The 24,835-nt window shown below is 31.3% G+C and overlaps 3 protein-coding genes across 6 annotated transcripts in view; 2 read left to right on the top strand and 1 right to left on the bottom strand.

The window, feature by feature from the left end:
• The window catches only part of cype (cytochrome c oxidase subunit cyclope), a 29,603-nt gene extending 22,370 nt beyond the window's left edge, over positions 1–7,233 (top strand). The window contains exons 3-5 of one of the 3 annotated variants that reach the window (XR_015043412.1): positions 499–618; positions 5,868–6,009; positions 7,125–7,233. Coding sequence is in view for 1 of the 3 variants with exons in the window: in XM_085824995.1 (XP_085681121.1) it covers positions 499–574 (76 nt within the window). In the remaining 2 variants the exon portion in view is untranslated. Of the gene's footprint in view, positions 1–498; positions 619–3,903; positions 3,932–5,867; positions 6,010–7,124 lie in introns of all 3 variants that reach the window. The other 2 variants (XR_015043413.1, XM_085824995.1) reach the window with 2 other exon arrangements.
• LOC118184502 (ribitol 5-phosphate transferase FKRP) lies at positions 7,090–20,853 on the bottom strand. 2 transcript variants are annotated; one of them, XM_035354181.2, is made up of 2 exons: positions 19,836–20,853; positions 7,090–8,161 (listed from the first exon to the last, which is right to left on the bottom strand). In XM_035354181.2, the coding sequence occupies exons 1-2, from the start codon at positions 20,598–20,600 to the stop codon at positions 7,367–7,369; spliced, it is 1,560 nt and encodes a 519-aa protein (XP_035210072.1). In that variant the 5' UTR covers positions 20,601–20,853; the 3' UTR covers positions 7,090–7,366. The 2 variants fall into 2 exon arrangements, with proteins under 2 accessions (XP_035210072.1, XP_035210073.1); XM_035354182.2 differs by having other exon boundaries at positions 19,946–20,099.
• Positions 20,854–21,260: 407 nt separating this feature from the next.
• LOC118184503 (torsin-1A-like) overlaps positions 21,261–24,835 on the top strand; it is a 69,423-nt gene continuing 65,848 nt past the window's right edge. The window contains exon 1 of the mRNA XM_035354184.2: positions 21,261–21,746. Coding sequence (XP_035210075.2) covers positions 21,545–21,746 — 202 coding nt within the window. The 5' untranslated portion in view covers positions 21,261–21,544. The remainder of the gene's footprint in view (positions 21,747–24,835) is intronic.

Here is a 24,835-nt window from a genome sequence, read left to right as displayed (position 1 = left end):
TTTTAAAGAATGCATTTATTCTATTGTGGTTTATGCGCTGTCGCCGAAGTACTATATTTAATTCAATCCAATTAAGTTTAAATGAAATGCAAGAAAAAATGCTTATAATTTAATATTTCGTACAAGGAAGTCATGTGATGTACACATCCGATTTTTTTATTAAAGAAAATCAACAAATATAGTTCAATTGCCTCATCAGCGACCATAAGCGCAAACACGCATGCACCATTCTGACCGAATTATTCTCAAAATAGGGTGGAATAATGGGGAAGAGAAGACCTTTCACTTCATAGCAAGTAATACAGCCCCTTTTGGATGAGTCTATGTGTTTTGGCAGAATGCCAACCAGTGTTGCGCTTGAGACAGTTGAACTATAACACTGATATTTTCATAAAATATTAATTATTTGCTTAAAGGTAATTCTATTTATAGAATTGTGTCATCCTTGTTTTGTTACTAGTTATTTAAGTTTTAAATTTAAACTTTTTAAATTTTTAGAACATATGATGCCGAAGCTGATTATCAACGAATGAAGAAAGCTGGTGTTTTACCTCCTTTTCCAACTATTGATTAATCAGTATGCATATACATTTATTTCCTGGAAAAAAAAATAAAAAGGTATGAATAAAGTTTGCATATATGTTAAAATTTTTTTTAAATACTGATAGTGATAACTAATGTATTTATAAATGTTAGTTAATCAGTATTCTCAAAGCTTGATATTTCTGGGAACATTTTCTCAAAATTTTACTTGATGTTTTATGAAGTTGATCATTTAAATAGGTAGAATTGAGAAACAAAGACATGTTCAAGTGCATTTTTTATATGTACTTTTATTAGTACTGTTGATTCCCATTACAATAATTACTTCACCTAGCTGTTTCAAATTCATGTATAATTTTGCTTATTAGGTTTATAGGAATCATAATTATTTATAGTTTGCTTATTAATTAAGTTATAGGAAATATAATTATTTATAGAAATCTAACCAATAAAAAACATATTCAGGAGTGATTGTGATCTGTATATAGCTTTAATTCCAGATTTTTTACTTTCTGAAATTTGTGAAATGTAGACTTTTGTTATCCATAAATCTGTAAAATTAAAATTTTTATCTAATTTTGTTTTAGAGCAAATATATTGTCCAGAGATTGCATAAATTAAAAACTTCTCAAACTAGATAAAGTTCAGTTAGAGTTCAAACTTCTTGTATGAGCGATGGAAGTTTGGGTTATATGAAGATATTTTTGCTGTCTGACTTGTATGGAAAGGGGGGAGAGATATTGTGAAGCTTTGATCTGAAATATTCAGATTAAATGAGGAGGAAAAATGGAAATGCAGTATTGGCAAAATTGATTAAATTTGTTTTAACTTGTGTCATTGGACAGGTTATCTTCATTGTATGGAAGATATTTCGGAATGAAGAATATCCTTGAATAGTAGCAGCTTAGATGCTGCACAGACTGAAATGTTAATTTTTCTTATTACACAAAACTGTAGATGAAACTTTTGAGTCAGATAATCCATCTCATGATTACTGGTGGAGGTTTTAGGGACAATTTATTGAATAACTGGGCAGTTTATTCAAATTCTTTATATTCCATATACCATTTTCTTTCTAGTAGTTCCTTATCTCCAACACATGGTAATATGCGTAATTCAAGATCTAATCTTGAGGGATAACATATTGTCCAAATCAAAGGGTCTTGCTGATTGTATTAAATTTTCAATTATTAGCAAAGAAAAATATAACCCCTTCCTAAATAAAAAGCAAGCTTAGAAATTATTTTTAAAAATTGTTGAGAAACTAAAATAGGTAGGAAACTATGTGACTTGATGTCACATAATGAAGCATAATTAATATTTAATAAATTAGAAAAATTATACACTTTGTTTTTACTAGTGAATTGTAAAAATATCTGTGTATGCATGTTTCACATAAAAATTCTGAAATTATGTGGATTTGTAATGCATTTGTAATTAATTTTTCAGGATTTTTGAAATGTGACTACAATCACCTCTGCATATTTTATATATTATTGTGTGTTCTATGAATATATATATATAATGAACATTGTGTCTGTAAAAATGTCTTTAGTGGCCTTTATTTTTGCAACTGCTTTGTTGTAGACATACATGGGCTATTTTTTCCCCAGCCTTCGATGGGCTTTAAAAAAAGAGACGGACGAGTATACAAAAAAGATTTTATTACCAAACATAATGTACAATACAGGTTATTTCTGCACATGACCAAGCTTTGCAATACTCTCTTCATAAAATGTTCCCGCCAATGATTGGAAGTGAGTTGTGATGGTTTCTTTGACAGAGTTGCCAACTCTCCCGATTTAGGTGGAAGACTCCCGACTTTTGACTGCTCTCCTGCCAACCCGATTTACAATATATTGGGTTGGCAACTAAGTAATTGCGGATTTCACTCATAGATGGCTTCAGTTGAATTTTTAGGGTTGCAGACATAGTACAAATGTGAAACACATTTTGTTATTTGATAGTTGGCAATTCAGCTGTCAATCAGTAAAAAAAGTTTTTTGATCGGTTGCGTAGTTATCGTTTGGCATTCGTTGAAAAATGGAAAATCAAAAGAAACATTTTCATCATATTTTGCTTTTTTATTTCCGCAAAGGGAAAACACATCGCAAGCTCATAAAAAGTTATGTGCTGTTTATGGTGACAAAGCCTTAAAAGAACGGCAGTGTCAAAATTGGTTTGCCAAATTTCGTTCTGGTGATTTTTCACTCAAAGATGAAAAACGCTCTGGTCGTCCAGTTGAAGTTGATGACGACCTAATCAAAGCAATAATCGATTCAGATCGTCACAGTACAACACGTGAGATTGCAGAGAAGCTTCATGTATCACATACATGCATTGAAAATCACTTAAAACAACTTCGCTATGTTCAAAAACATGATACATGGGTTCCTCATGAACTGAAAGAAACGCATTTAACGCAACGCATTAACAGTTGCAATTTGCTAAAGAAACGTAATAAAAATGATCCATTTTTAAAACGACTGATAACTGGCGATGAAAAATGGGTTGTTTACAACAATATCAAGCGGAAAAGATCGTGGAGCAGGCCAGGTGAACCAACTCAAACAACATCAAAAGCTGATATTCATCAAAAGAAGGTTTTGTTATCAGTTTGGTAGGATTAAAAAGGAATTGTCTACTTACCACCCAACCGAACGATCAATTCTGATGTCTACATTGAACAACTAACGAAATTAAACAATGCAGTTGAAGAAAAGCGGCCCGAATTGACAAATCGAAAAGGTGTTGTATTCCATCATGACAATGCAAGGCCACACACATCTTTGGTCACTCGGCAAAAATTATTGGAGCTTGGTTGGGATGTCCTGACCTTGCACCATCTGATTACTTTTTGTTTTGATCTTTACAAAACTCTTTGAATGGTAAAAATTTCAATAATGATGATGAATTAAGATCTAATATTAGTGATGACACATTAGAAAAAATTTTATTAGCAAAAGCAGGCCTACATGGCAATTGCTATGAACAAAATTATGAAGTTTCTTAACGAAAGCAAAATCTGCCACTGTTCATAACATTGTAAACTGTTTAGGAAATAAATTATTATGTATAAATGTATATATATTTTATTTTTCTACAATATTTCAGAATCATAAGTATGTGAAAAGAATGCATTTTTAAACAACATTTCATTCTGAACAGAACTAAATGCTATACTTTTCCTAGAACAGTTTAATTTGAATGAAATGTTTTCACAAGTTTTCGTTAATTACATTAGGAAAATAATTAAGGTAATTCAGTTTTATTCAGTTAAGGATTACAAAAATTAAGATCAAAGTTTAATATTGTATTGATATTAAAATTGAACATTATTTTTTCTTTTTTTATTTACAGAGCTTCATCCTAAAATACTTTCTCAAATGTGAGTTGATGTTTTAGCTTCTGAGGCATCTTTGAAATTGAAAATCTGAGTTAGTTTATAATTAATGCTCTGTTCAGTTCATTTGAAATTAGAGTACCTTTTATTTTAAGAGAAATATGTTAAATATTGATGCTGATTTTCATGTACTACTTTTTAGGAATATTTCTGAAAGGGAATAAAAGCATTCTTTTTTTTTAATATTATTTAAAACTTATAACTGAGTTATTATAAAATATAAGGAATTAATTCTTTTAATACTTACCAGATTTTTATTTTTTTTACCTATAATTTCAACAATACATATTCTAAAAACTCTTCTTTACTTCCTTAAGTACACATCTCATAGAATTTGCTTTACAATACCTTTAACAGATTGCTTTTCAGTACAAACAATTCTTGCTTAAATAGTTTTAAAACGTATTTGTCAACAGGATTTCAATTTATGTTTACAAATCAATGTTAAGGTTATTATATATTTAGATAATATTTATAATCAATATAAATTTAGATGCATTTAATAATTAGATTCATTCATAAACTTTCACAGGAGTTTATGAATGAATAAATCCGCCATTTCAAAAACATTTATAAATAATTTAATAAATATTTACGTGATTTGTTAAAGGCAGATACGTGCTTTTTGCAAGCATATGCATTAAATTCCCATACATATTTCATGTTTTTCATTTCTGGCGTGTGGAAATCTTTAATTTCTGTGTGGTCACTATCTTTTTCGAGCAAAGTAATTTACAATAATTTAGCATATACCAGAATTTTTTTACACAAGAAATATGTATAAACATAATTTCGGTGAAAATTACATTCATTATTTTTAATACCTACTCAAAGTCAGTTTTCCTTTGAAATTCCTCTACAATGGCATTTCTCCCTTTATGCAGACAGACCTTGCATGCCTTACCCTATTTAACCCTTTGTGACATGCATATTTAAAATATATTTTAATCTTTAAAAAAATGCCTTAGAATAAGTCAGATGGACTTACTTATGTACCTTTCAGGCTTGAAAAAGAATTCTGTGCTTTTATTTTTTATGGGGGAAGGTGGGATACCATTTGTCTCACCATGTAACTAGCACGTCTTATACCATATTAGTGTATAGCAGGGAAAAAAAATCATATGTGGAATGAATAAACAAAATACAGCATGCATTCTAAAATATTGATAATAAACATATTAAAATGTATTTTGTACAATATATTTAATATTTTTTAATTTTAGGAACAAAAGATAATATTTTTTGGATATTATTTTAAGATTAAAATTGGATACTCGAACATATGGTACTAAATAAAATATTAAAATTGGCACTTGATTCAAAAACATTTATATATGATTAAAAATGAAAAAAGTCATTTTTCATAAAACTTTGAAAAAATGTTGTTTCATTCTTTTGTAAGTATGGAGGCACTTCACATGTTTCACACATCCAAAATGTTCGGCGTTCTTCTTTCGATGTGCTGCAATATGCACATTTTCTGCTGCTCCTTCTCTCTGGTGTGTAACTTACATTTTTTAGTCTTTTCTGGTTGTACGAATGGTTTTTTAGTTTTTATTTGAACTGGGGATTTCAGTTCATTTTTCAGCTCTTTCTTGCCTGCAAATGCCATTAGACCTTCTATAACTGAGAGACTAAAATCTTTCATTGTTTTTACAACATGATCGGGTTCGCGAACAAACTTAAATAGAATAAATGTGTTTACTATACTCGCATGTAAAAAGGAAAAAAATATCCTGTGCCATCATTTCTTGCTTTTGCGGCCTATTTCATATAATCCTTTCAGTTGATCAAATAAGTCGACATATTCCATATTCTTATATGAAATAATGCTGTTTGGGCACAGTACTTTTTTTTTTTTTTTTTGTTGTTGTTATTGTTTTTCCATCTCGTTCTTTTCTATTAATTTCTTTCATTTCAGTTGCCTTTTCCAAGCAAGACAGGACAGAAACGGATCTTTTATCCTTCCATTTTATGCAATAAATTGAATCATCGCTAACTGAAAAGTCTATACCTCCTCTACAGATATCCCCTTTCTTCCTCAGCAATAACTTCAACATCAGGTATTCTCTCTTGGATTTCAATTTCATCTGAATCAGAACTGATATCTGAAGCATTTGAGTCACAATCAGATGGCAATTCATCAAAAAGATCCAAAGCTTCCTGAGTTGTTAATTTTTTCTAGACATTTTAGCACATCAGAACCTACAACGGATGTAAAAGCTCGCGCAATCACGAAAAAAGTAGATGCAAAAAAGAAAAGAAAAATAATCATGAGTGCTGCCATCTATTGAGCAGAAATTCAAGTGTGTGGTGGGACAAATTTTCACCCACTTATTTTAACTGCAAAATTAATGTTATAAAATATTTAATCCAATTAAGATTTTTGAAAATAAAGTACCTTTGAATATTAAAAAGAGTCATACATATCCTAAATTGTATACCAAAATTTTTAAAATATTGAAAATGCAAGATATCACTCTTGTAATCCTATTTTGAATATTTTTTGCTTATAAACTTAAGCCCTGGTATAGTAGTGGCATCTATTGAGAAAAACAATAACTAAAATCAATTATTTTAAAAAGATTAGAAAATTTCTAATGGAAATAGCAAACTGAGAAAATAAATATTAATTAGACAGAACACATATTGACTCAGTTTTCAAAATAATTTCAATAGTGTTCTCTGTAATCAGAAAAGACAGATAACTGTCTCATTGAAAGAGGTAATCATAATCATTTTCATTCCAGTGTATCTGTATTCATGAACAAATGGTGAGCATATTGAGCACACAACATATGTTTAAAAAATTACTTCTATTAATTGTAATAAAATTTGGTATTGATTGTATTTATTAATTTTTAATATGTTTTACAAATAATCTTGCACATATTTTATTCATATTTATTTACATTCTTTATTACATGTGTGAATGTGTGTGCGTATGTATACATATTTTCTAATTATAATTAAACTTAGGAGATAATATAATCAATTAATCAATACTTTTAGTAAATAAATTATTATTTTCTAATTATATATATATATATATACACACACATACTATATAACTTAAAATGATAGCAATTTTCTAAATATAATTTATTATCTACCTTTGTAAATGTTAAACTTATCTCAACACAGTTACTTAAGCAATTTATTAAAATTTTTTTTACAGATTGGAAGATTCACTGAATGTTAGAAAATGTAAAGTATTCAAGCAAGATAACTGATTAGACATGTAAAAGCAGTCTTTATACTAAATAATAAAATATATATTAAATATGCTTCTGCTGAGGTATTTTTTAATAATTCCAACTTGCACATATTTTAAACAGTGCTGTTAGGTATCAAACAAATCATATTTTAAAATCATTTAAGAATTGCAGTGACGTAATTTGTTATAATTTATGTAAAAGTTTAATTAGGTTTTGGAAATTTTAATACTTTTGGATCTGGATATTCAGGATTTTCTATCACACCTTTGCCAAACTTAAATTCTAAAAATTTTCTGTAATTATTGGGTGCAGACACTACAACTCCAATAAACTTTATTTTATAAAGCGGTTTAAGGTAATGTTCTGGAAATTCTGTATCTTGCTTATGACTGGGGAACCACGTATCTTTAGTCATGGTTCCATTTCGTGAATAAAATGGAAATATATCAACATGTAAATGATTCATCTGACTAAATTGTACACGTATGAAATCTCCTTCATGTGCTTTTTCCCACACAAAACCTTGAGTGTCTACAATAGATTGCTGGAGTGAGTTCTTAAGCCATTCACACTTTTGAATGTCATCTTTATATATTCCGACATCAACATCATAGTCCCATGGTATGATATCATTAGTACGAGCAGCTCCCAAAAGACTGCCACCTTCCAGCCAGTAACGTACCTTGCATTTTTCTAGAATACTAAATACATATCTTGCAGTTTGACGTAAATTTTCAAGGCAACATGGGGGAGTCCATTTTTTTTCATATAAGTATTCAGGCATATTATTGATTACGGTACCAAAACATCGAGCAGTGTTTTTACTACACCCATGCCATTCCACTTTAGATGCTGGGTATATTATCTTTTTTATTCCAAAATCTCTATACAAATTATGCTTTCTTTCTGTATTAAGAGTACTGTATTTCCACTTGCTGTGTGCATCTGAGAAAAGATTCTTCCCGTGCTTGAAAGACACTCCTTTGGCAACTTGTGTCTGAAAAAAAAAGCACAAACATAATTATTGTAAACATTTAATAAAGTTTAATTCAGGAATATTATAATAATCTGTGAAGATCTGTAATCTATACCCTGTTGTCAATGACAATGATATATGTTAAAGCCATTTCTTGTAATTAGATTTAGATTTTTCACACTTATCTCTTTTAAATGAGCAAAATAAGCTAGTATATCAGAATTTTACTATTTGCATCATCGAATGAATACAAAGGATAAAAATCTTTTCGATGAAACTTGTGAGTTAATTTTTGAAAATCTTTTGATTTTTTAGACCATTTGATGTTTATGATTTTAAAATGCTTAACATCAAGAAATGTATTGGATATAAAGTTTAAAATTTTCATAGATTATAAAACAAACTTTTTGCCCTCTTTTAAAACAAGAAGGATAATTTTTTTTTTAATTAAGCGATTTTTTAAAAAGTGTGCTGCAATTTAAAATAGATGCAAGAAAAAAAAAATTTTGAGTTTGCTATCTTTGTTTAGTAGGCAATATGTTTTTTTTTAACTTCAGTGACAAGTAAAATACTTTTTACAATATTACATCTAACTTCCAAACTTCATTGACAGAATGGCATTGAGTTATTTTTCTTATAATTTATTGTGTTTTAATACTGATTAAAAATTTCATCACTGATAACAGGTTTGACTAAAAAACAGAAAATACAATGATAAAAGTTTTTTTAAAATTTAAAATGGATATGATAATTAATGCATTAAAAGGAGAAAATAATTTATCATATACAGTCAAAAGTCTTTAATCCGGACTCGTCGAAACTTCGGCAATTCTGGATTATCGGTATTTCCGGATTATAGATCATCAGTTTAAATCTGGTAAGATGGCATGCAGAAATTATAAAATTAAAAATATGAAACCGTAATTTATGAAATAAAGAGCAATTATGATCTAAAGAGTATCAAAATTTACACACAAAAAAAGCTTAATATTTATTTGTTTACTTTATTAAACATTCCTTTCAACGCGCGCATGCATAAAGCAGACATTACGCACTATCAAAATTAGAAATTCTGAAAATTCGAAAACGAAAAATTAGAAATTTTTTCGTTTTCAATAACCTATGTCACTTTCTTCGCTATCGGAAGCGAATTATAATGACGAGGAATTTGATTTAAATCATATCAAAGACAGAGTACAATGAGATGAAATACTACATTTAGTAAGGAATTATAAGCCGAATAAAATAAAAACATCTGTCCTGAAGATAAGGATAGCGCTGACAGATCAACTTCCAGTTCATTGCGCGTCGCGATGTCTCGCCCCCCCCCCCCCCCCCGAGAGCAGCATGAAATTGATAAACAGATTTCGGATTGGTTAGAGAAACAAATCACCTCTTTGTCATTCTGTTCATGCCTTTATTCATTTTTTGCAGCAATTACACTTTTTGTTTGACGGACATCGAAATATGCTTTCGTTTTGTAGATCCTTCGGCAGCTCCAGAATCGTAAATTCTTTCTGACATAATCGAAAGTTTAAGCTTACTTTTATAAAATTGCTCTAACAGTCTGCCAAAAATAATAAGCAGCATCTAAGTAGGAGATTAAGGAACAACGCAATCTGCAACATTAACTGAAATATATAATTTTAGCTTAGCTTATACCGACCGTTATACATTAAGCGCACATGCATAAACGCATATGTGCACGCTTAAAGGTATTATGCATTTACACATGCGCAGAAAGTTTGTAGCTTTAAGGTCCGGATTATAGATCATTACGGATTAAAGACTTTTGATTGTATTTACATTTAACTCGCTGAGCAGTCAATTTGACTGCTGTTGGCATTTCTAGTATTAAATAATATAAGTTATGTAATAATTACATAAAAGTATGAGATATATAGCCAGTGTCATAACTTCTTTTTTATTGCAGTGTATCATGGGGAGTGAATAAGTTTTAACTTTTTTTTTTTTTTTTTTTTTTAAATTTATTTTCTGATGGCTTTCAGCTCTTTTTACTTCCGCTTTGCTTTCTAATTGAGTATAATCACTGCATTTGAACATCTGAGTATGTTAATTAAAACTGAAAGGTAGATACTATATGATATTTTACCAAATGACAACAGTTTTGGCACTGGAGATAAAAGTATTTTATTTCAAACAGCGTTGTTCAAAATAAAATTATATATAAACAAGACTGAAACAAACCAGTGCAATCAATAGAAAAGCAATGAACATTGCACTAAAAAGTGCTCAGAAATAATTTATGACTTATGTAATAACAAAGACAGCATGAGCAAAAATGCTTTTGCCTATTATAAAAATTTAATGTGCAAAAATTATTATTATTAGAAATATCTAATTTTTTGGAGATGCAGTGGCAGTAATTTTATTTATTTATTTAAATGAAAAATTACTGCATTAGTAAATTTCAACTCATGCATTCTTTGTAGTATGCCAAAGGTCAAATACATATCTCAGTTCTCACCATGTATTCTTCAACATTTGCTCTGTAACATTTAGCAACATGTGTTATTCTAGCCTAGAAAGTATCAATATAATAAACTGGTGTGACAAAGATGTGGCTACCAATATGCCCTCTGTCTGATTCACAATAGAGTTAACAATCTCATCATTTACAGTAGGCCTCCATTCTTGGAAGGTAATTGGTACTACCAGCTTCTGTAGCACTTTTCATTAAAATTCTTGATGTTATTAAAGGATTCGTCTGGAGGACTGCATCCATATAAACTTCTACACTACTATTAATTGACAATTTAATTTTCATGATACCATAAAACACAGCATTTTTTTTTAATCGTTGCCATTACATTACTGCTGCTTGGTGCTGTCAACTACATAGTACAAAATATCATAACAATATGACTGTGAAATGATACAAATTTCTAACGGTTATTCTGTGTAAGATTAATGGTACTATTGTATTATCCAACCAACTCTGACAAGAATCACTGAGAAAAGTGGAATTTCGCCAAAGTATGCAACACAGAATTTTGTGAAAATGTTTTTATTTGGAAACTCACTAATGCTTGTGCACACATTACACCAGCCTTTAATGCTACCATCTATTGCAATAGTGGTGGCAATACATGTTTTGAAATTTGAGGGTTATGTTTATCATTCCTGTTTGTTACGATTTTCTTTTCTTTACAACAAATCATAACAAACACTGATCTGGCAACCTGATGCAAGTGGCACATAGCAGTTATGTATCCAGATTTTCTCTTTTTTTTTTTTTTTTTTTTTTTAAATTAGATTTGCTGTGTTAATAAATTTGTAAGTAACGGAGCAGCAGTTTATTAATATTTAAAAATATTCTGATTATTTTGAATTTTATATGTTTAATCAAAAAATTTGTTGAAAATTTTGACACTTCTTAATTTTTATAAAATATAATTGAAATTATTTTTGCTTTTTCCCCTTTGAAGAAAAATATGAAATTTCAGTCAAATTATCTAATTTTTTAAAAAAAATTGTTGCTGAAGGAGTCTAGGAGAAATTATTCAATGAGTAACAAATTATTTCATTCAAATTCTTGAAATTATCTAATTTTATGTTATAATCATTAGAGGGTGAAAATTCTGTTCAGTGTAGTTCATTTAAATTTTCAAACTCTAACAATTTTATTACAAATACAAATTTAATGATGTGAAAAGAAAAAATATTTTTGAAGACTGAATAGATTTCAGCATATTTTATTCTTGAGAAAGCAATTAAAAAAAAAACCCACTTACCATCATATTTTTATGAATTTATATTCCCATTATATTTTTATGAATTATTTTCTTCATGAAAATTTAGAAAACATTCGTATCTTATGAAAATTATAGATAATATCTTTAAAATGCTGATAGATGCTAAATATTGATTAATAATATCTTTTGAGTCACAAAGTAAAAGACACCATTAAATTTCATGAAAAATTTCTAAAAATTTTATAACTGTCCAGTCCTTTTGCTGAACATTGTTTTCAGAACAAGCATGCTGCTAAATCCAAGGCAAAGTTTCCATTCCGGCTATATTGGGGTAGCTGTGTTTTAATATAATATTTATAAACTTAATATGTTGCCATGGTATTTTCAGTTGTATTAGTATGTGCTTTTGTAATTTCAATTCACAAATGTGATGCAATTGTTTACAGTTAAATGGTCAATGCTTGGGGTATCTAAACTTTGATAAGCCCTCCAACAGTCTAAAATTAGTCTGTTGTCTTTAGGCAAATGTATTCTGGAATAACATTGATAAATGTTTTTGCTGCACGATCCTGCACAGCCACATAAAAAAAACTCCACTTTCATGTTCAACTCCTCCAAACACCCTCTGCCTTTCTATATGATGGGCATGATATTTCCTTTTTTCTGAATTTGCTTTCAGCAATTTCAACCATTTTATCACATTTGGCTGTGCATTTTGATGTATTTTAGAATTGTCTGCCTTAGCACTGGTTCAAGGAGGTTTTGTGTTTCATCTGAAACCATAATCTTACCTTTGAGGCAACAATTTTTTCAAGTACATCGTACGTCAACAACAAGAGCTATGATGAGTTTGCTTTTTGTAACATTTGATAATACCCGAATAGTCTTTGAAGCACTGTTGTCATTCCCCTTCCCCCCACAGTATCATGTTATGTCATCTGAGAGTTTGTGATCATTTTTCAAAACCACTGAACAGTTGCATTTTGGACACAGCACATTGTACTGGATTAGTTCACGTTCCTTTAAAAATTCAATAAAAATTCCTTACTTTGTGCACAGAAACACAAAGAACAGCATAGTGAAGATACCATTACGAACTTATGTGTTATCGGAACCACCTTAAGAGAAGTTGCCAAATTTTCAGAATTTCCCAAACTCTGGAAGCCATGTGCATAACAGTTCCATATCTATTGTAAGTTGGATCCAAAAATTCATAGAATCACCTTTTTCTTCTATAAAAAATTGACAAATTTTGCCAAGGTGGTTGCGCTAAGACGTAAGTAACACCATTTTTTCCCAACCAATTACCAATGGCTGGCAACTGGCAAGAACTAGTTATAATACCGTGATATTTTTCTGTTGTACTCTTCAGTAGTGTCAAATTTAAAAAAAAAAAAAAAAAACTTAACACAGTAGCCTAGAAAATTTTTAATATAAAATTACTGTTATAATATATAAAAAATATAATAAGTAAAGAAATGTGAAATAAAAATATATATATATATTTTTATAATTGCAAAATATAAATAAAATGAAATAGAACAATAAAAAAAATAAGGTTAAAATGAATGATAAAAAGCAATATCAAATATTACAACGAAATGACAAAATATAAGTGCATTGAAATATTATAAAAATATTAATAATGCTAAATTAAAAGAGTAATTAAACATAAGTTAATAGATAAACATACCTGCCAACTTTTACGAATTTTTCGTAATTTTTACGAAAATGCGTTTGTCTTTACGATTTTGCGATCGTAATCCATTTTTTATGTTTTTTTTTTTTCCTTTTTCAAGTGTTTTTAGTGATTTTTGTCGAAATTTTAGAATTTTTCGCCAATTGCATCGTGTTTTACTGCCAACTACCGACTACTTCGAATCCAGTAACCTGCGGTTTCTCCCAACTTGCCGCTTAACCAGGCAATCCAATACGCTGAACACGTTTCTCCCACTCTCCTTTTTGGGCGCCAGATTATTTTTTTCGCGTTCGCTTCAGCAGCAAGGGAATTACTCAGCGAGCGTGGATTGTCGCATTCTGTTTTGCTTTTTGTTTGCATGTGCTACGAATTTTCTTAATACATCATTGTTACGAAATGAGTTCAAAAAAACCGTATTCTCAATATTTTCGGCCTGCCTACAAAGCCGAATTTCTAACAATTAAGAATCCTTCAAAGGAAATAACTATGCATTTTGCAACGTGAGTGTGTGTGACTTCATAATAAGTCATGGTGGAAGAAGCGACATTGTGAAGCATGTTAAGTCTAAAAAGCTAGAAGTTAATGCTTCGGCTCCGACAACGTCAAAGAAAGTGGATGATTTTTTTTTTCAATTTCGGCTACGAATTCGGATGCCGATGTCATTTTGGCAGAGTGTTTGTTTACTGCATTCCTCATCGAACACAACGTGCCGCTAAGCGCTGCCGATCACGCCGGTCAACTTTTCAGACGGATGTTTCCCGACTCCAAGATTGCTCAGAAATATGCTTGTGCTCGCACGAAAACATCTTCTATTGTGAACGAAATTGCTTGCGATGCACAAAGTAAAATGATAGCTGCACTCCAGAATTCACCATTTTCGTTGTCAATCGATGGCAGCAACGACAGCGATCGGAAGCTTTACCCCATCGTTGTCACATATTTCTGTGATGTTTCTAATGAAATGAAAACTCATCTTTTGCGTCTTCCATTGTTAAATGGAGACGCTACGGGGAAAAATATTGCCTCCTTGGTAATTAATGAGTTGAAACAACTTAACATCCCAATATCAAACTGCATTTCATTTGATGCAGATAATGCTCATGTCATGGTGGGTGACAAAAAGGGTGTAGCCTCTTTCCTCAAAAAAGAACAAAATGAATTAATTGTTATTGGATGCCCATGCCACTTAATTAATTTGGCAGCAGAAAAAGCTGCAGCTGTAATTCCACACAGTAATGCTGAGTGCGAGAGAGTCTTCAGTGTTGTGAAGAAAAACAAAACTATGTTTCATTCTTCAATTTCACCAAAAACTCTAGAAAACATTTTAATTGCTAAATGTTATGAGGAAACTAATTGTTATGAAGGAAATTTTCCAAAGAATTTTTGGCTAAAGCCAAAAAATGCACTCTAAATTCATTGCAATAATTTTTTTGTGTAACATTAAGTTCTTGTTTTATGTTTCCTAATAAATTTTTTAGTTACTACTAATTGAGATTTACTAATGCAAGTACGATTTTCTTTTTTCTATTTGTACAAATTGTTATTTTTTTAATATCAAAGCATGATATTAATTCTTCGTGTTCTTCTGAATTTTGGAGAAATCTTCTGAATTTGGGGGAGATATCTTCTGAATTTTTATCTTTAGAGGTTGGCAGGTATGGATAAAGAAAAATAATTAAATAAAAGATGAATTATAGAAACAATGAAAAATGTAAAGAGCTGTAGTAAATGCATAATGCAAAAGAGTAGATTCTCCTGCCTACCTGTATCCTATTGGGAATGTCTGCATTTTCATCATAATTGGCGCATTATCTGACATTTAGCGAATAGAAATCCAAGTTGGTGAAAAAATAGGATTATATCTAAATTTGGCCAAATATTCTTATGAAATAATTTGCTTTTGTAATAACAGTATTCCGAGTTTCTTCAGACCTAAGGACATGTCAATAAAATAAAATATTGTAGTATTAGGTTATTCTGAAGCAGGAGACATGAAAAATTAGCAATGCCCTCGTTGGGACTCAAACCCTGGACTTCTCAAATATGCGTCTCATATATTTCCAATTACACCACAAAGGCATGCAGAAAATTTGGGTGTCATTTACAGAATCATTAGGTTATACAGTACAAAGTCTTTAATCCGGACCTCAAAGCTACAAACTTTCTACGCATGCGCGTTTAATGTATAACGGACGGTATAAGCTAGGCTAAAATTATCTATTTCAGTTAATGTTGCAGATTGCGTTGTTTCTTAATCTTCTAACTGGATCCGGCTTATTACTTTTTGCAGACTGTTAGAGCAATTTTATAAAAATTAAACTTGAACTTTCCATTATGTCAAAAAGAGTTTCCGATTCTAGAGCTGCCAAAAGATCTACAAAGCGAAAGCATGTTTCGCTTTGAATGATAGATATGTTTGATAGAAATGTCTTTTAACAAAAAGTGGAATTGCTGCGAAAAATGGATAAAGGCATAAAGAAAGTGACAGAGAGGTTAGTGAAAATTTCAATTGACAAGTTAGTCGGTATTCTCGACACAGCAATTACAGGACTTGAACAGCGGAACTTTGTAACTGAACAAGAAAAATTATGTCTGTTTATAGAATTAAAGAGAAAGTATTAGCACATAAAACGAAGCAACTTGAACAACTTACATTGAAAGAAATGTTTAATAAAGTAAACAAATAAATATTAAGCTTTTTTTTTTTTTTTTTTTTTTTTGTAAATTTTGATACCCTTTAGATCATAATTGCTCTTTATTTATAAATTACGGTTTCATACTAATTCAGAAGTCAAACAACAAAAATCAGCGTTATATTCACAAAATTTTTGTTGTTTGACTTCTGAATTAGTATTTATTCGGCGTGTTATTGTGTCTTAATTACGGTTTCATATTTTTAATTTTATAATTTCCGCATGCCATCTTACCAGATTTAAATTGATGATCTATAATCCGGAAAAATTCCTAATCCGGAATCGGCAAAGTCCCGACGAATCCGGATTAAAGACTTTATACTGTACATGAAAAATAAGGAATGCTCTCGCCGAGACTCGGACCCTGGACCTTTCGAATAGGCATCGAGTATGCTTCCAACTAAATTACGAAGGCATGTGTAAAGGAGGGAGGGTAAAAACTGACGGTACATGGACACCGAATTTATGTAATTCTTTGACTTGTTATTTTGGCTTTGTGTAATGGTGATTTTAGAATTGCACAAACTCGATATCCATGTATACATAGACCTATTTTCACTTAAAAAAACATCAGAGAATTGCACAAACTCGGCACTGTGCACTCTCTTGACTTTGTCTCTTGACATCGATCTATTTTCACTTTAAAAGTCAAAGGAGCACCCAGTTTTACACTAGAGCCAAACAAAAAAATATATAATCTCAGTAAACTACATTTTAAATCAAACAATGAAATAACATAAAATAGGAAATTCATCTTATAACATCTAAACACTACACAAAGGAAATATCCACTTACCTTATTTTGAAATTTTCATGTCTTTAGTTCATCGTATACAAAATTCCTTAACAGCATTTAAAAACTTTCCTCAAGTGAAAATAGGTTGATGTGTACATGGATAATGGGCACAATGCCTAGCTTGTGCAATTCTGTGATTTTTTAAAGTGAAAATAGGTCAATGTGTACATGGATACCAAGTTTGTGCAATGTCGCTACACAAAGACAAAATAACACGTCAAAGAATTGCACAAACTCGGTATCCATGTACTGCCAGTTTTCACCAAGGGGTACGCGTAAGTATACTTTTACCAACCTTTTTTGTGACAAACCCATCTGAATGATCTTTCTGTTTCAACCACTTAAAAAAAAAACACCTTCCGCTCTTTCATTCTGTACCATCAGCAGCCATTTTTTATGGTCAGTATACAATATGCGACATACTTCCTAACTGACATCCAACAAATATTTTCTTATCGGTCAAATTCACCTCAATCACGTCATAATAGGGTTTCCTATAAGTGAAACAAAAACTTCACGATAATCCAAAGGGCACCCTTAACCCTTTGTGGCGCACTATACGTTAACATCGGAATTTCAACAAAAAAGGTTGTATGCAGTCTATTTAGTCCTAAAGGAGTATACAGGTAAAATTTTGCAAAAATTGCACTTACCCTTTTAATTCTGTGGGTGTTCCATGATGTGGAACAGTGCGCCGCCAGAGCTTTTAAAAGTGCGACTAAGCGAGCATTGCAGTGAAGCACGAAAATGAGTAGAAGCGTTAGTATAAGAATGAAAAAACTCTGTATTATGGCTGTATACATAGTTTCCTGGATATACACAATATTCTTGAATATATACGGATAAATGAGATAAATATCTTTATACACAAGTCCTACATACAAAAATATTTACCAATTTTCGGAAAGAGTTAGACTTCTCCGCGCTATTTATAGAAAATTAATAAGAAGAAAATTAACTATGATTAATATTAACAATAAAGAAAAATAAGCCTATAATATATACATACACGAAAAATATCTACACAATTATTGAAAATAAACGGGAATGAGACTAAAATGCGACAGCAAAAAATTCACTCAGGTCTAAGTAAAGATGAGTCAAGCTACTAATAAAATTCCCGCCTAAAAAACTACTCCAAAAAAATTCGAGATGCCAATATTAGGCCTTTCATAAAACAAAACACACCTCACCCCTCAATACTGCTTTGTTTGAATTCATTTCTCCCCAAAACAACGGAAACAGAAAACGTAAACAACAGATGTTCTGATTCGTAACAGCATAAGATCGCTAAAGGTGCAGTGTTCCCGCTAATGGAACACCCGGTTTCATTCAATGATTCTGCGTATGGTTTTTGTATGAAAGATTAAAAAAAATATAGAACAAATAATTTGGAGTACAGCTAGCAAAATTATGCCTAATTTTTTTTCCAAATAAAATGTTTTATATCATTAAAAAAATAGAGAAAATTACTTGAAATAAAGTGGATTTTAATAACACATAATAAATGAAAATTCTGCATCTCCTTGTGATATGCTGCTATTTACTGTTTGAAAGAAAAGTTCAAAGTATATTATAAAAGCATTTTTATCTATTTACGGTTGAATTTGAAAGTTTCAGAAGCGATTCAATTTGGGTGTTCCATGTTGTGGAACACTGAGCCACAAAGGGTTAAGTCATTTTATTATTATTTGTGGAAATGGAACATTTACATTCAGTGAAAAAAGGTAGGATGGAAGAGTATGAAAAACAGACAGCATGGAATTATATTCAAGAAAAATAGAAAAGAGGGCCTTTTTTTCACTATGCATGTTTAAAATTGGTGATATATATTTGCATTGTAGACATAAAGGGCAGAGATTAAATTGCAGGAGAGCCCAGCACTGATACTTCTAAATTTTTGAGATAAATAAGTGCAACGCAGCCTTAAATAAGAGGATTTGGGTACTTCTTTTATGCATTTGAACCAACATTTCAACAAAAAATTTTATTTTAACAATAACTAAGCTTTAAAAATCAATTCTAACTTCTGAAAACATGCCTATCTTTCCCTGGGGACCAACTTTTTGAATGGAGGTTCAGATTTTTAAGGAAAGTAAAGCTCCCACTCACATGTTGAAAGACTTTTTCTCCAGGAAGTTTAATGAATTTATAATGACATGTAAACGTTTCGTTCCCAAAAGAACGAGAAAGACAATTGTGGCCCAGCACATCTAATGCTAGCGACATCCCATATTCGAATTCAGGCCAGATTTCTATCCCATCAAATTCTGCTTAACAACTATAATTATATAAGCAGAGGACTGTGATCCTGTTTTCATGCTTACACATTTCTATTAAAATTTTCACCCATACTTTCCTACTGTTTCTAGCATTCTCTCTACTCTTACTAGTGCCACTTTAACTGTTTTTTATAGGTGAGCTGAGACACACTAGGGATTCTATCATCCACTGAAATAGTAAATTAGACATACATTCAGAGCTTAAGCTGAACCCAGAGCCCAGCTAAACTGTTTCTTAGTTTTTGAATGAAATTGTAATTTCAGCTAAAGCCCATATAATTTAAACCATGGTTATATTTTTAACTATTTATCGTTAATTGAATTTTTATTTATATCTTTACACTTTATTAAAAAGTTAAAATTAATTTAATTATTTGATTTATTTTTGCTTCTTTAGAAATTAAGCCCTGCATATGGATTAAAGAAACTGAAAACAATATTCATTACAGCTTACATGACACATTCATTAATACTCTATGCAATCTGGGGAAAACAAAAACACCTATTACCTTAATTTTTTGCTGCGATGCTTGTATATAAAGAGAAGTTGTAAATGGTCTTGAGAAAGGATATCCAAATTGTAACAACAGAGATTTTGTAACTAAAACAACATGCATACCTTCAAGAACATTACAGTATCTTTCTGCGGTATTTATTCCATACTTGATAGTCCAGTGACGAAGGCTGACATTGAGAGACAAACAACTCAAGTTTTCACCCTCAATGGGTGCAGCAATAATAATTTTAGGGTTTTTATTATGGACCTCCATCATTGAAATCATTTGAGAGAGATTTTCCATTCTTAAAGAATCTGGCACAATGAAAACATGTTCTTTATCAATTAAATTAAACGGTTGAGTATATTCGAAAGATCTCCCTACATATGGTTTTAAATTAATTATATGAATATTTTCATCATTTCCGACAGGAAGCTGTAATGGCGGATATGGAATTTTATCTGATATAATTAAAATTTTTATTGTTGGTAGAATATTTCTAATAGATTTTACAGTATCTGGCAGATCGTTTTCAAAATATTCAAATTCACGTACAAGAATGAGTGCTTTACTTGATAATTGCACGTCAGAATCATTACTGCTACTAATTTCTAATGTATGTTTTTGATTCCCGGCATGAATATATGATGTATACTTTTCATGAAAATTAGAACAATTACAGTTCTTGTCTAAATTCAACCACATAATAAAGCCTATAACAAAGTTTGTTAAAAAAGCGCCAATTAAACACGTTTTCCAAGTTAAAATTCGCATCATATCAAAACCTTACTCATATAATGTTCTCTGCCTCTTTTAAAGCAAAGGCATATTAACTGAAAAATTATCTTCTCAGAAAACAACTGTACTTTTTTACAACTTGTTTTTTCCATTCACAAATGACATAAATATATTAAAGGAAAGCGCCTTGATATCATAAATCAATGTTGCCAGTTATTTAAACTCACTTTTCTGTAAATTCAGTTAAATCACTTTTTTCTTTTTTTTTTTTTTTTTTGCTCTGTGTACGGAACATATTAACTGAACAATATCTTTCTGCGCGCTGAAGAATATTTTAAAGATTTTCCTTTCCCTCTGGTTTTTATTTTATATTCACTTTTAACAAATAAAATAATCTGAATGATTAACTTAATCATTACTTTATTACCTTTTTCTTAAAATTTAACGACTTACCTGTGACAAAATTTATCATGTAACTTGTTACTTAAATCTCTTCATATAGCTCTTTTTTTAATTTAGAAATTTTCTTTATGTTAATGTTCACATAATTAGTAATCTTTGAATTTTGTTTAATAAGGGTAAGACCTTCGGCTCAGGTACCCAGGTGTATACTTTTTTTTTTTTTTAGTACACCATTCTCAATTGTTGGATTCAGTGGCCTAGATTCAGTGCATACTTCACCGAAAGGAATGGCAACATGTGGCCATTGTTTTTGTTTTAATATTAGAGTTCCCCGCCAATCTCGTTTGTAATGTTTTTGGGAGTTCTGATGAATTGCTGTAGCATTATCTACATGTCATTGTAATATAGTGGACTTAAAGTTATGCTACATCATAGATATAATGCGTGTCAATGCACCATTAAGACCGTAGGAATTTAGTCTTGAATTATCTTTCAATAAATGAGTGGATATTTGTAAGGGATTGCTAAATGTAATCGATTACAACTTTCATTAAATCGGCCGTTTATTTGCATCTAAACGCATGAAAATGTACCCAGTACTGATAAAATGTTTAATTTTTATTGTAATTTTTTTAAATGTTAGCCAGTGTGTAGTGGATCCTATTACTGCATTAGGTACTATTGGTGGATTTGCTGGAATTGCTGGATTTGCTGGATTTGCGTATTTGTACTGCAAATATGAAGAATGTTGCGACAAAAACTGGATTGCTGTTGATTTAAATGGTAATGCTACGTTTTAATTGTGCTAAGATTTAAGAACAGTAAATGGAGATACAGCTTTCTTTTATTACCACATCATTTATTTTGAAATAAAATCTTCAGCGGCGAGATCGCCAAAAATACGTGCTGTACATCCAAAACAAAACAAAGGAAGATTTCGAATCGTAATTTGGAAAAAATTGCGTATCTTACATTAATATTTCTTTTACAGTGTATATTCTGTGTATGCCATATGTGATGTAAATTTTCATTAATAATTGTGATACTTTCTATTATTGGGACCGGATTCAGACATGTGTCTATGTATGTGCGTGTATACACATACATACCTATGTATGTACATATATGCATGCATAGGTAAACACATAACATCAATATATATATACTGTTACTTTTTTTTTTCTTCTGACACCACTTGTTATGTCATTTTCGATACTTTTCCATTTTGCAGGCTATAAAGTCGCCAATAATGGTACAACTGATGCCAAACGGAATATCCTCGCTGGTAACCTTTTACGCCTCATTTTCAAAACAAGTTGCAGCCATTTCTTATCAGATTGATTGTTTCTTTCAATACTGGCATACAATTACTGTAATTTCCGGAAGAAAGGCCGCATCAGCGTAAACACCGCACTCGAGAAAAATGGCGGGAAAAAAATTAAAATTACACAGAAACGCCGCAATAGATTAAATTGCGTGTGACATCGTCGTGGGCCGTATAGATGCAAAAACTCAACCTAAGTCCTGATATATAACATACCAGTTAAGAAAAATGCATGAAATGAAACCATAACTAAAAAATAAATTAAAGGTAAGAAATGTATAGCTTCTGGGCCGTTTAGAGACATTTTCAAAAATTTTCCGCTCCCTTCTTACTTAAAAACTATCCAACAAGTACTTGTACCCAAACTGATGGGATCTGTATTTGCCAGAATGCCAAGAAATTCATGCTGAATTGGAAATACGTCAGATTTCGTTATTGCAAGGCAGGTGGAGTCGTGTCCGCCTTTGAAAAAAATTGCAGAAAAGGCAGGTGTGGAGAGAGGATGTTTCCTGGAAGATTCATCGAATGACAGAGGAGAGAGACTATTCAAACTGATGAGAATGTTGATTTGAAAGGGGGAAGAATGTTATTGTTCTGAGATCTCGTTTAGGGTGAATAAGGCATGTAGGTCCGTTCAAGGGAAAGAATGTAAACAAAATAACGTTCGCAAAAAGCAAATGAGTGGTCTTTTGTGTAGGAACAGCACCAGTCTATGCACAATGACAAGGCCATCCAAACTATGTACAATGACCATCATAGGAAATATTTTATTTTTAGTGCACCTAAACGCCGCACCCGCTGAAAATTTAAGTTTTAAACACGTAAACGCCGCAGCGTTTCTTCCGGAAATTACAGTACATAGAATTTTTACCAGATAGTTCTATTTTATGCCCTAAGATCATTCGCTGGAATTAAATCAATTAGGATGCAATCACACCGCTCACCTGAAGGCAAAAATATAGAAAAAGGCAAAGTCAAGGGTCATCAGTTCTAATGAGAATACACTAGCGAAGTAAAGCATTGCGGTTCTACATAATTTCTGTGTAAGCTTTTCCTACGGATTGAAATAATTCTTGCATTTAAACTTTTATTCCAAATTAAGATTTAACTTGAAATTAATGCAGATAATTACTGCGTAGCTTAGTTTACGTGAGATGAGATCACTTGGAATGACGTTATATGAATCTTGAACCGTGAAACCATAGTAAATTCTTAAATTATTGTCTTTATTTATTGGTTTTTTACAAAATTTTAAACGATATTAAAATATTCATGCCTTCAAAATACAAAATTCTTAGAACTAACATTTATCAGCTTTTTTTTTTTATGTGTATACTGTATGTTGTTGCCAATAAAATCTGCTCAGCGAGATTTGCACAGGCGAAATGGAAACGTACCTCATTTTCTTTTCCTTCACGTTCGCACGGGGTTCGTATGGATTTGGAGTGAATAATGATGATACTACTTGTATCAAAACACACTTTATTAGCCAGTATTGTCAGAACAGCTCCAAAACACATTTAAAAGTCGTCAATGAACTACTATAAACACGCTGACACGATCAGCTACACAGCCTTCAGGTTATCACGGTGGAGACAGCTTCACTGCAAAGCACCAGAGTACAGCTCACGACTCTGCTTGGTTGTTCTCAAAAATCCACGTACTCTCTAAACTCTCCATGCTACAACTCGCAATGCACTCGACAACACACAGAGCACAAGAGTATAGCTCTCGACTCAGCACAGTCTAAGACAAAACTCGACGATACACTAAAAGGCTCTCTCGATGCACTCGACGACCAACTCGACGCTAAACTTCGAGTCACTCGCTCAATGACTGACTATCAGCTAGCTAGACAAGGCACACACACTCTCGCACTCTATGCAAGACACACACTCACTGACTGCAGACCAGCAGGGTTTATATAGCTTTCGGCTTGTGTTCGAGCATATTCTGGGCTAAACCGGTAAGAATTTTTTCCAAAAGGTTCTCCATCCATATATGGTATATCGCCAATTTTCTCTCCAAATATGACAACCCTGACTTCCCTTGCCATTTTATGGCAACCCTAAACTGCTTTGTGGGAAAGCCATCTCACCGCGCCTGTACGTTTCATAACACTGCCCCCTCTCAAGGACTGAACGTCCTGGGCAGTACAAGCCTTGGTCAGAAGCATAATTCGATAGAAACAAAACATAATAAAACAAACAAATAACATAACTAAAGAAACAAATATTTACACTATGTACAAGTTATATACACAAATTAAACACATAACAATTTCAAATTATACAAATTAAAGTTCTGAATGAATTTCAGTCGGAGTCTTTTCATTAGAATATACCCGGGTCAAATACTTTTCCACTACAGTTCTTAAATGCATTCCTGTTTTGCACATCACAGTCTGAAGATTCACTCCTTTCAGACTTTTCATCTGCAGGAAGATCTGGAACAGTTTGTTCACCACTCTGTGGTTTATTCGCATCATGTATACAATTCACCTCGGTATTTTTAGCAGATGGTACATGCTTATTTTCCTTCGTTTCCT

Source organism: Stegodyphus dumicola, chromosome 10, assembly GCF_044657685.1.
Source record: "Stegodyphus dumicola isolate Sdum_Otavi_A_Nest chromosome 10, ASM4465768v1".
NCBI classification, from domain to species: domain Eukaryota; kingdom Metazoa; phylum Arthropoda; class Arachnida; order Araneae; family Eresidae; genus Stegodyphus; species Stegodyphus dumicola.
Note: the sequence above shows the minus strand (reverse complement) of the source record. Positions and strands in the feature narration are given on the sequence as shown.

Bases quoted from the DNA above. Each gene is read 5' to 3' on its own strand.
- LOC118184502 (XM_035354181.2), bottom strand. From the start codon at position 20,600: ATGATGCGAATTTTAACTTGGAAAACGTGTTTAATTGGCGCTTTTTTA. The intron at 8,162-19,835 runs GTAATAGGTGTT...TTTTTTTTTCAG, and splicing joins CATCGCAGCAAAAAATTAAG to ACACAAGTTGCCAAAGGAGT.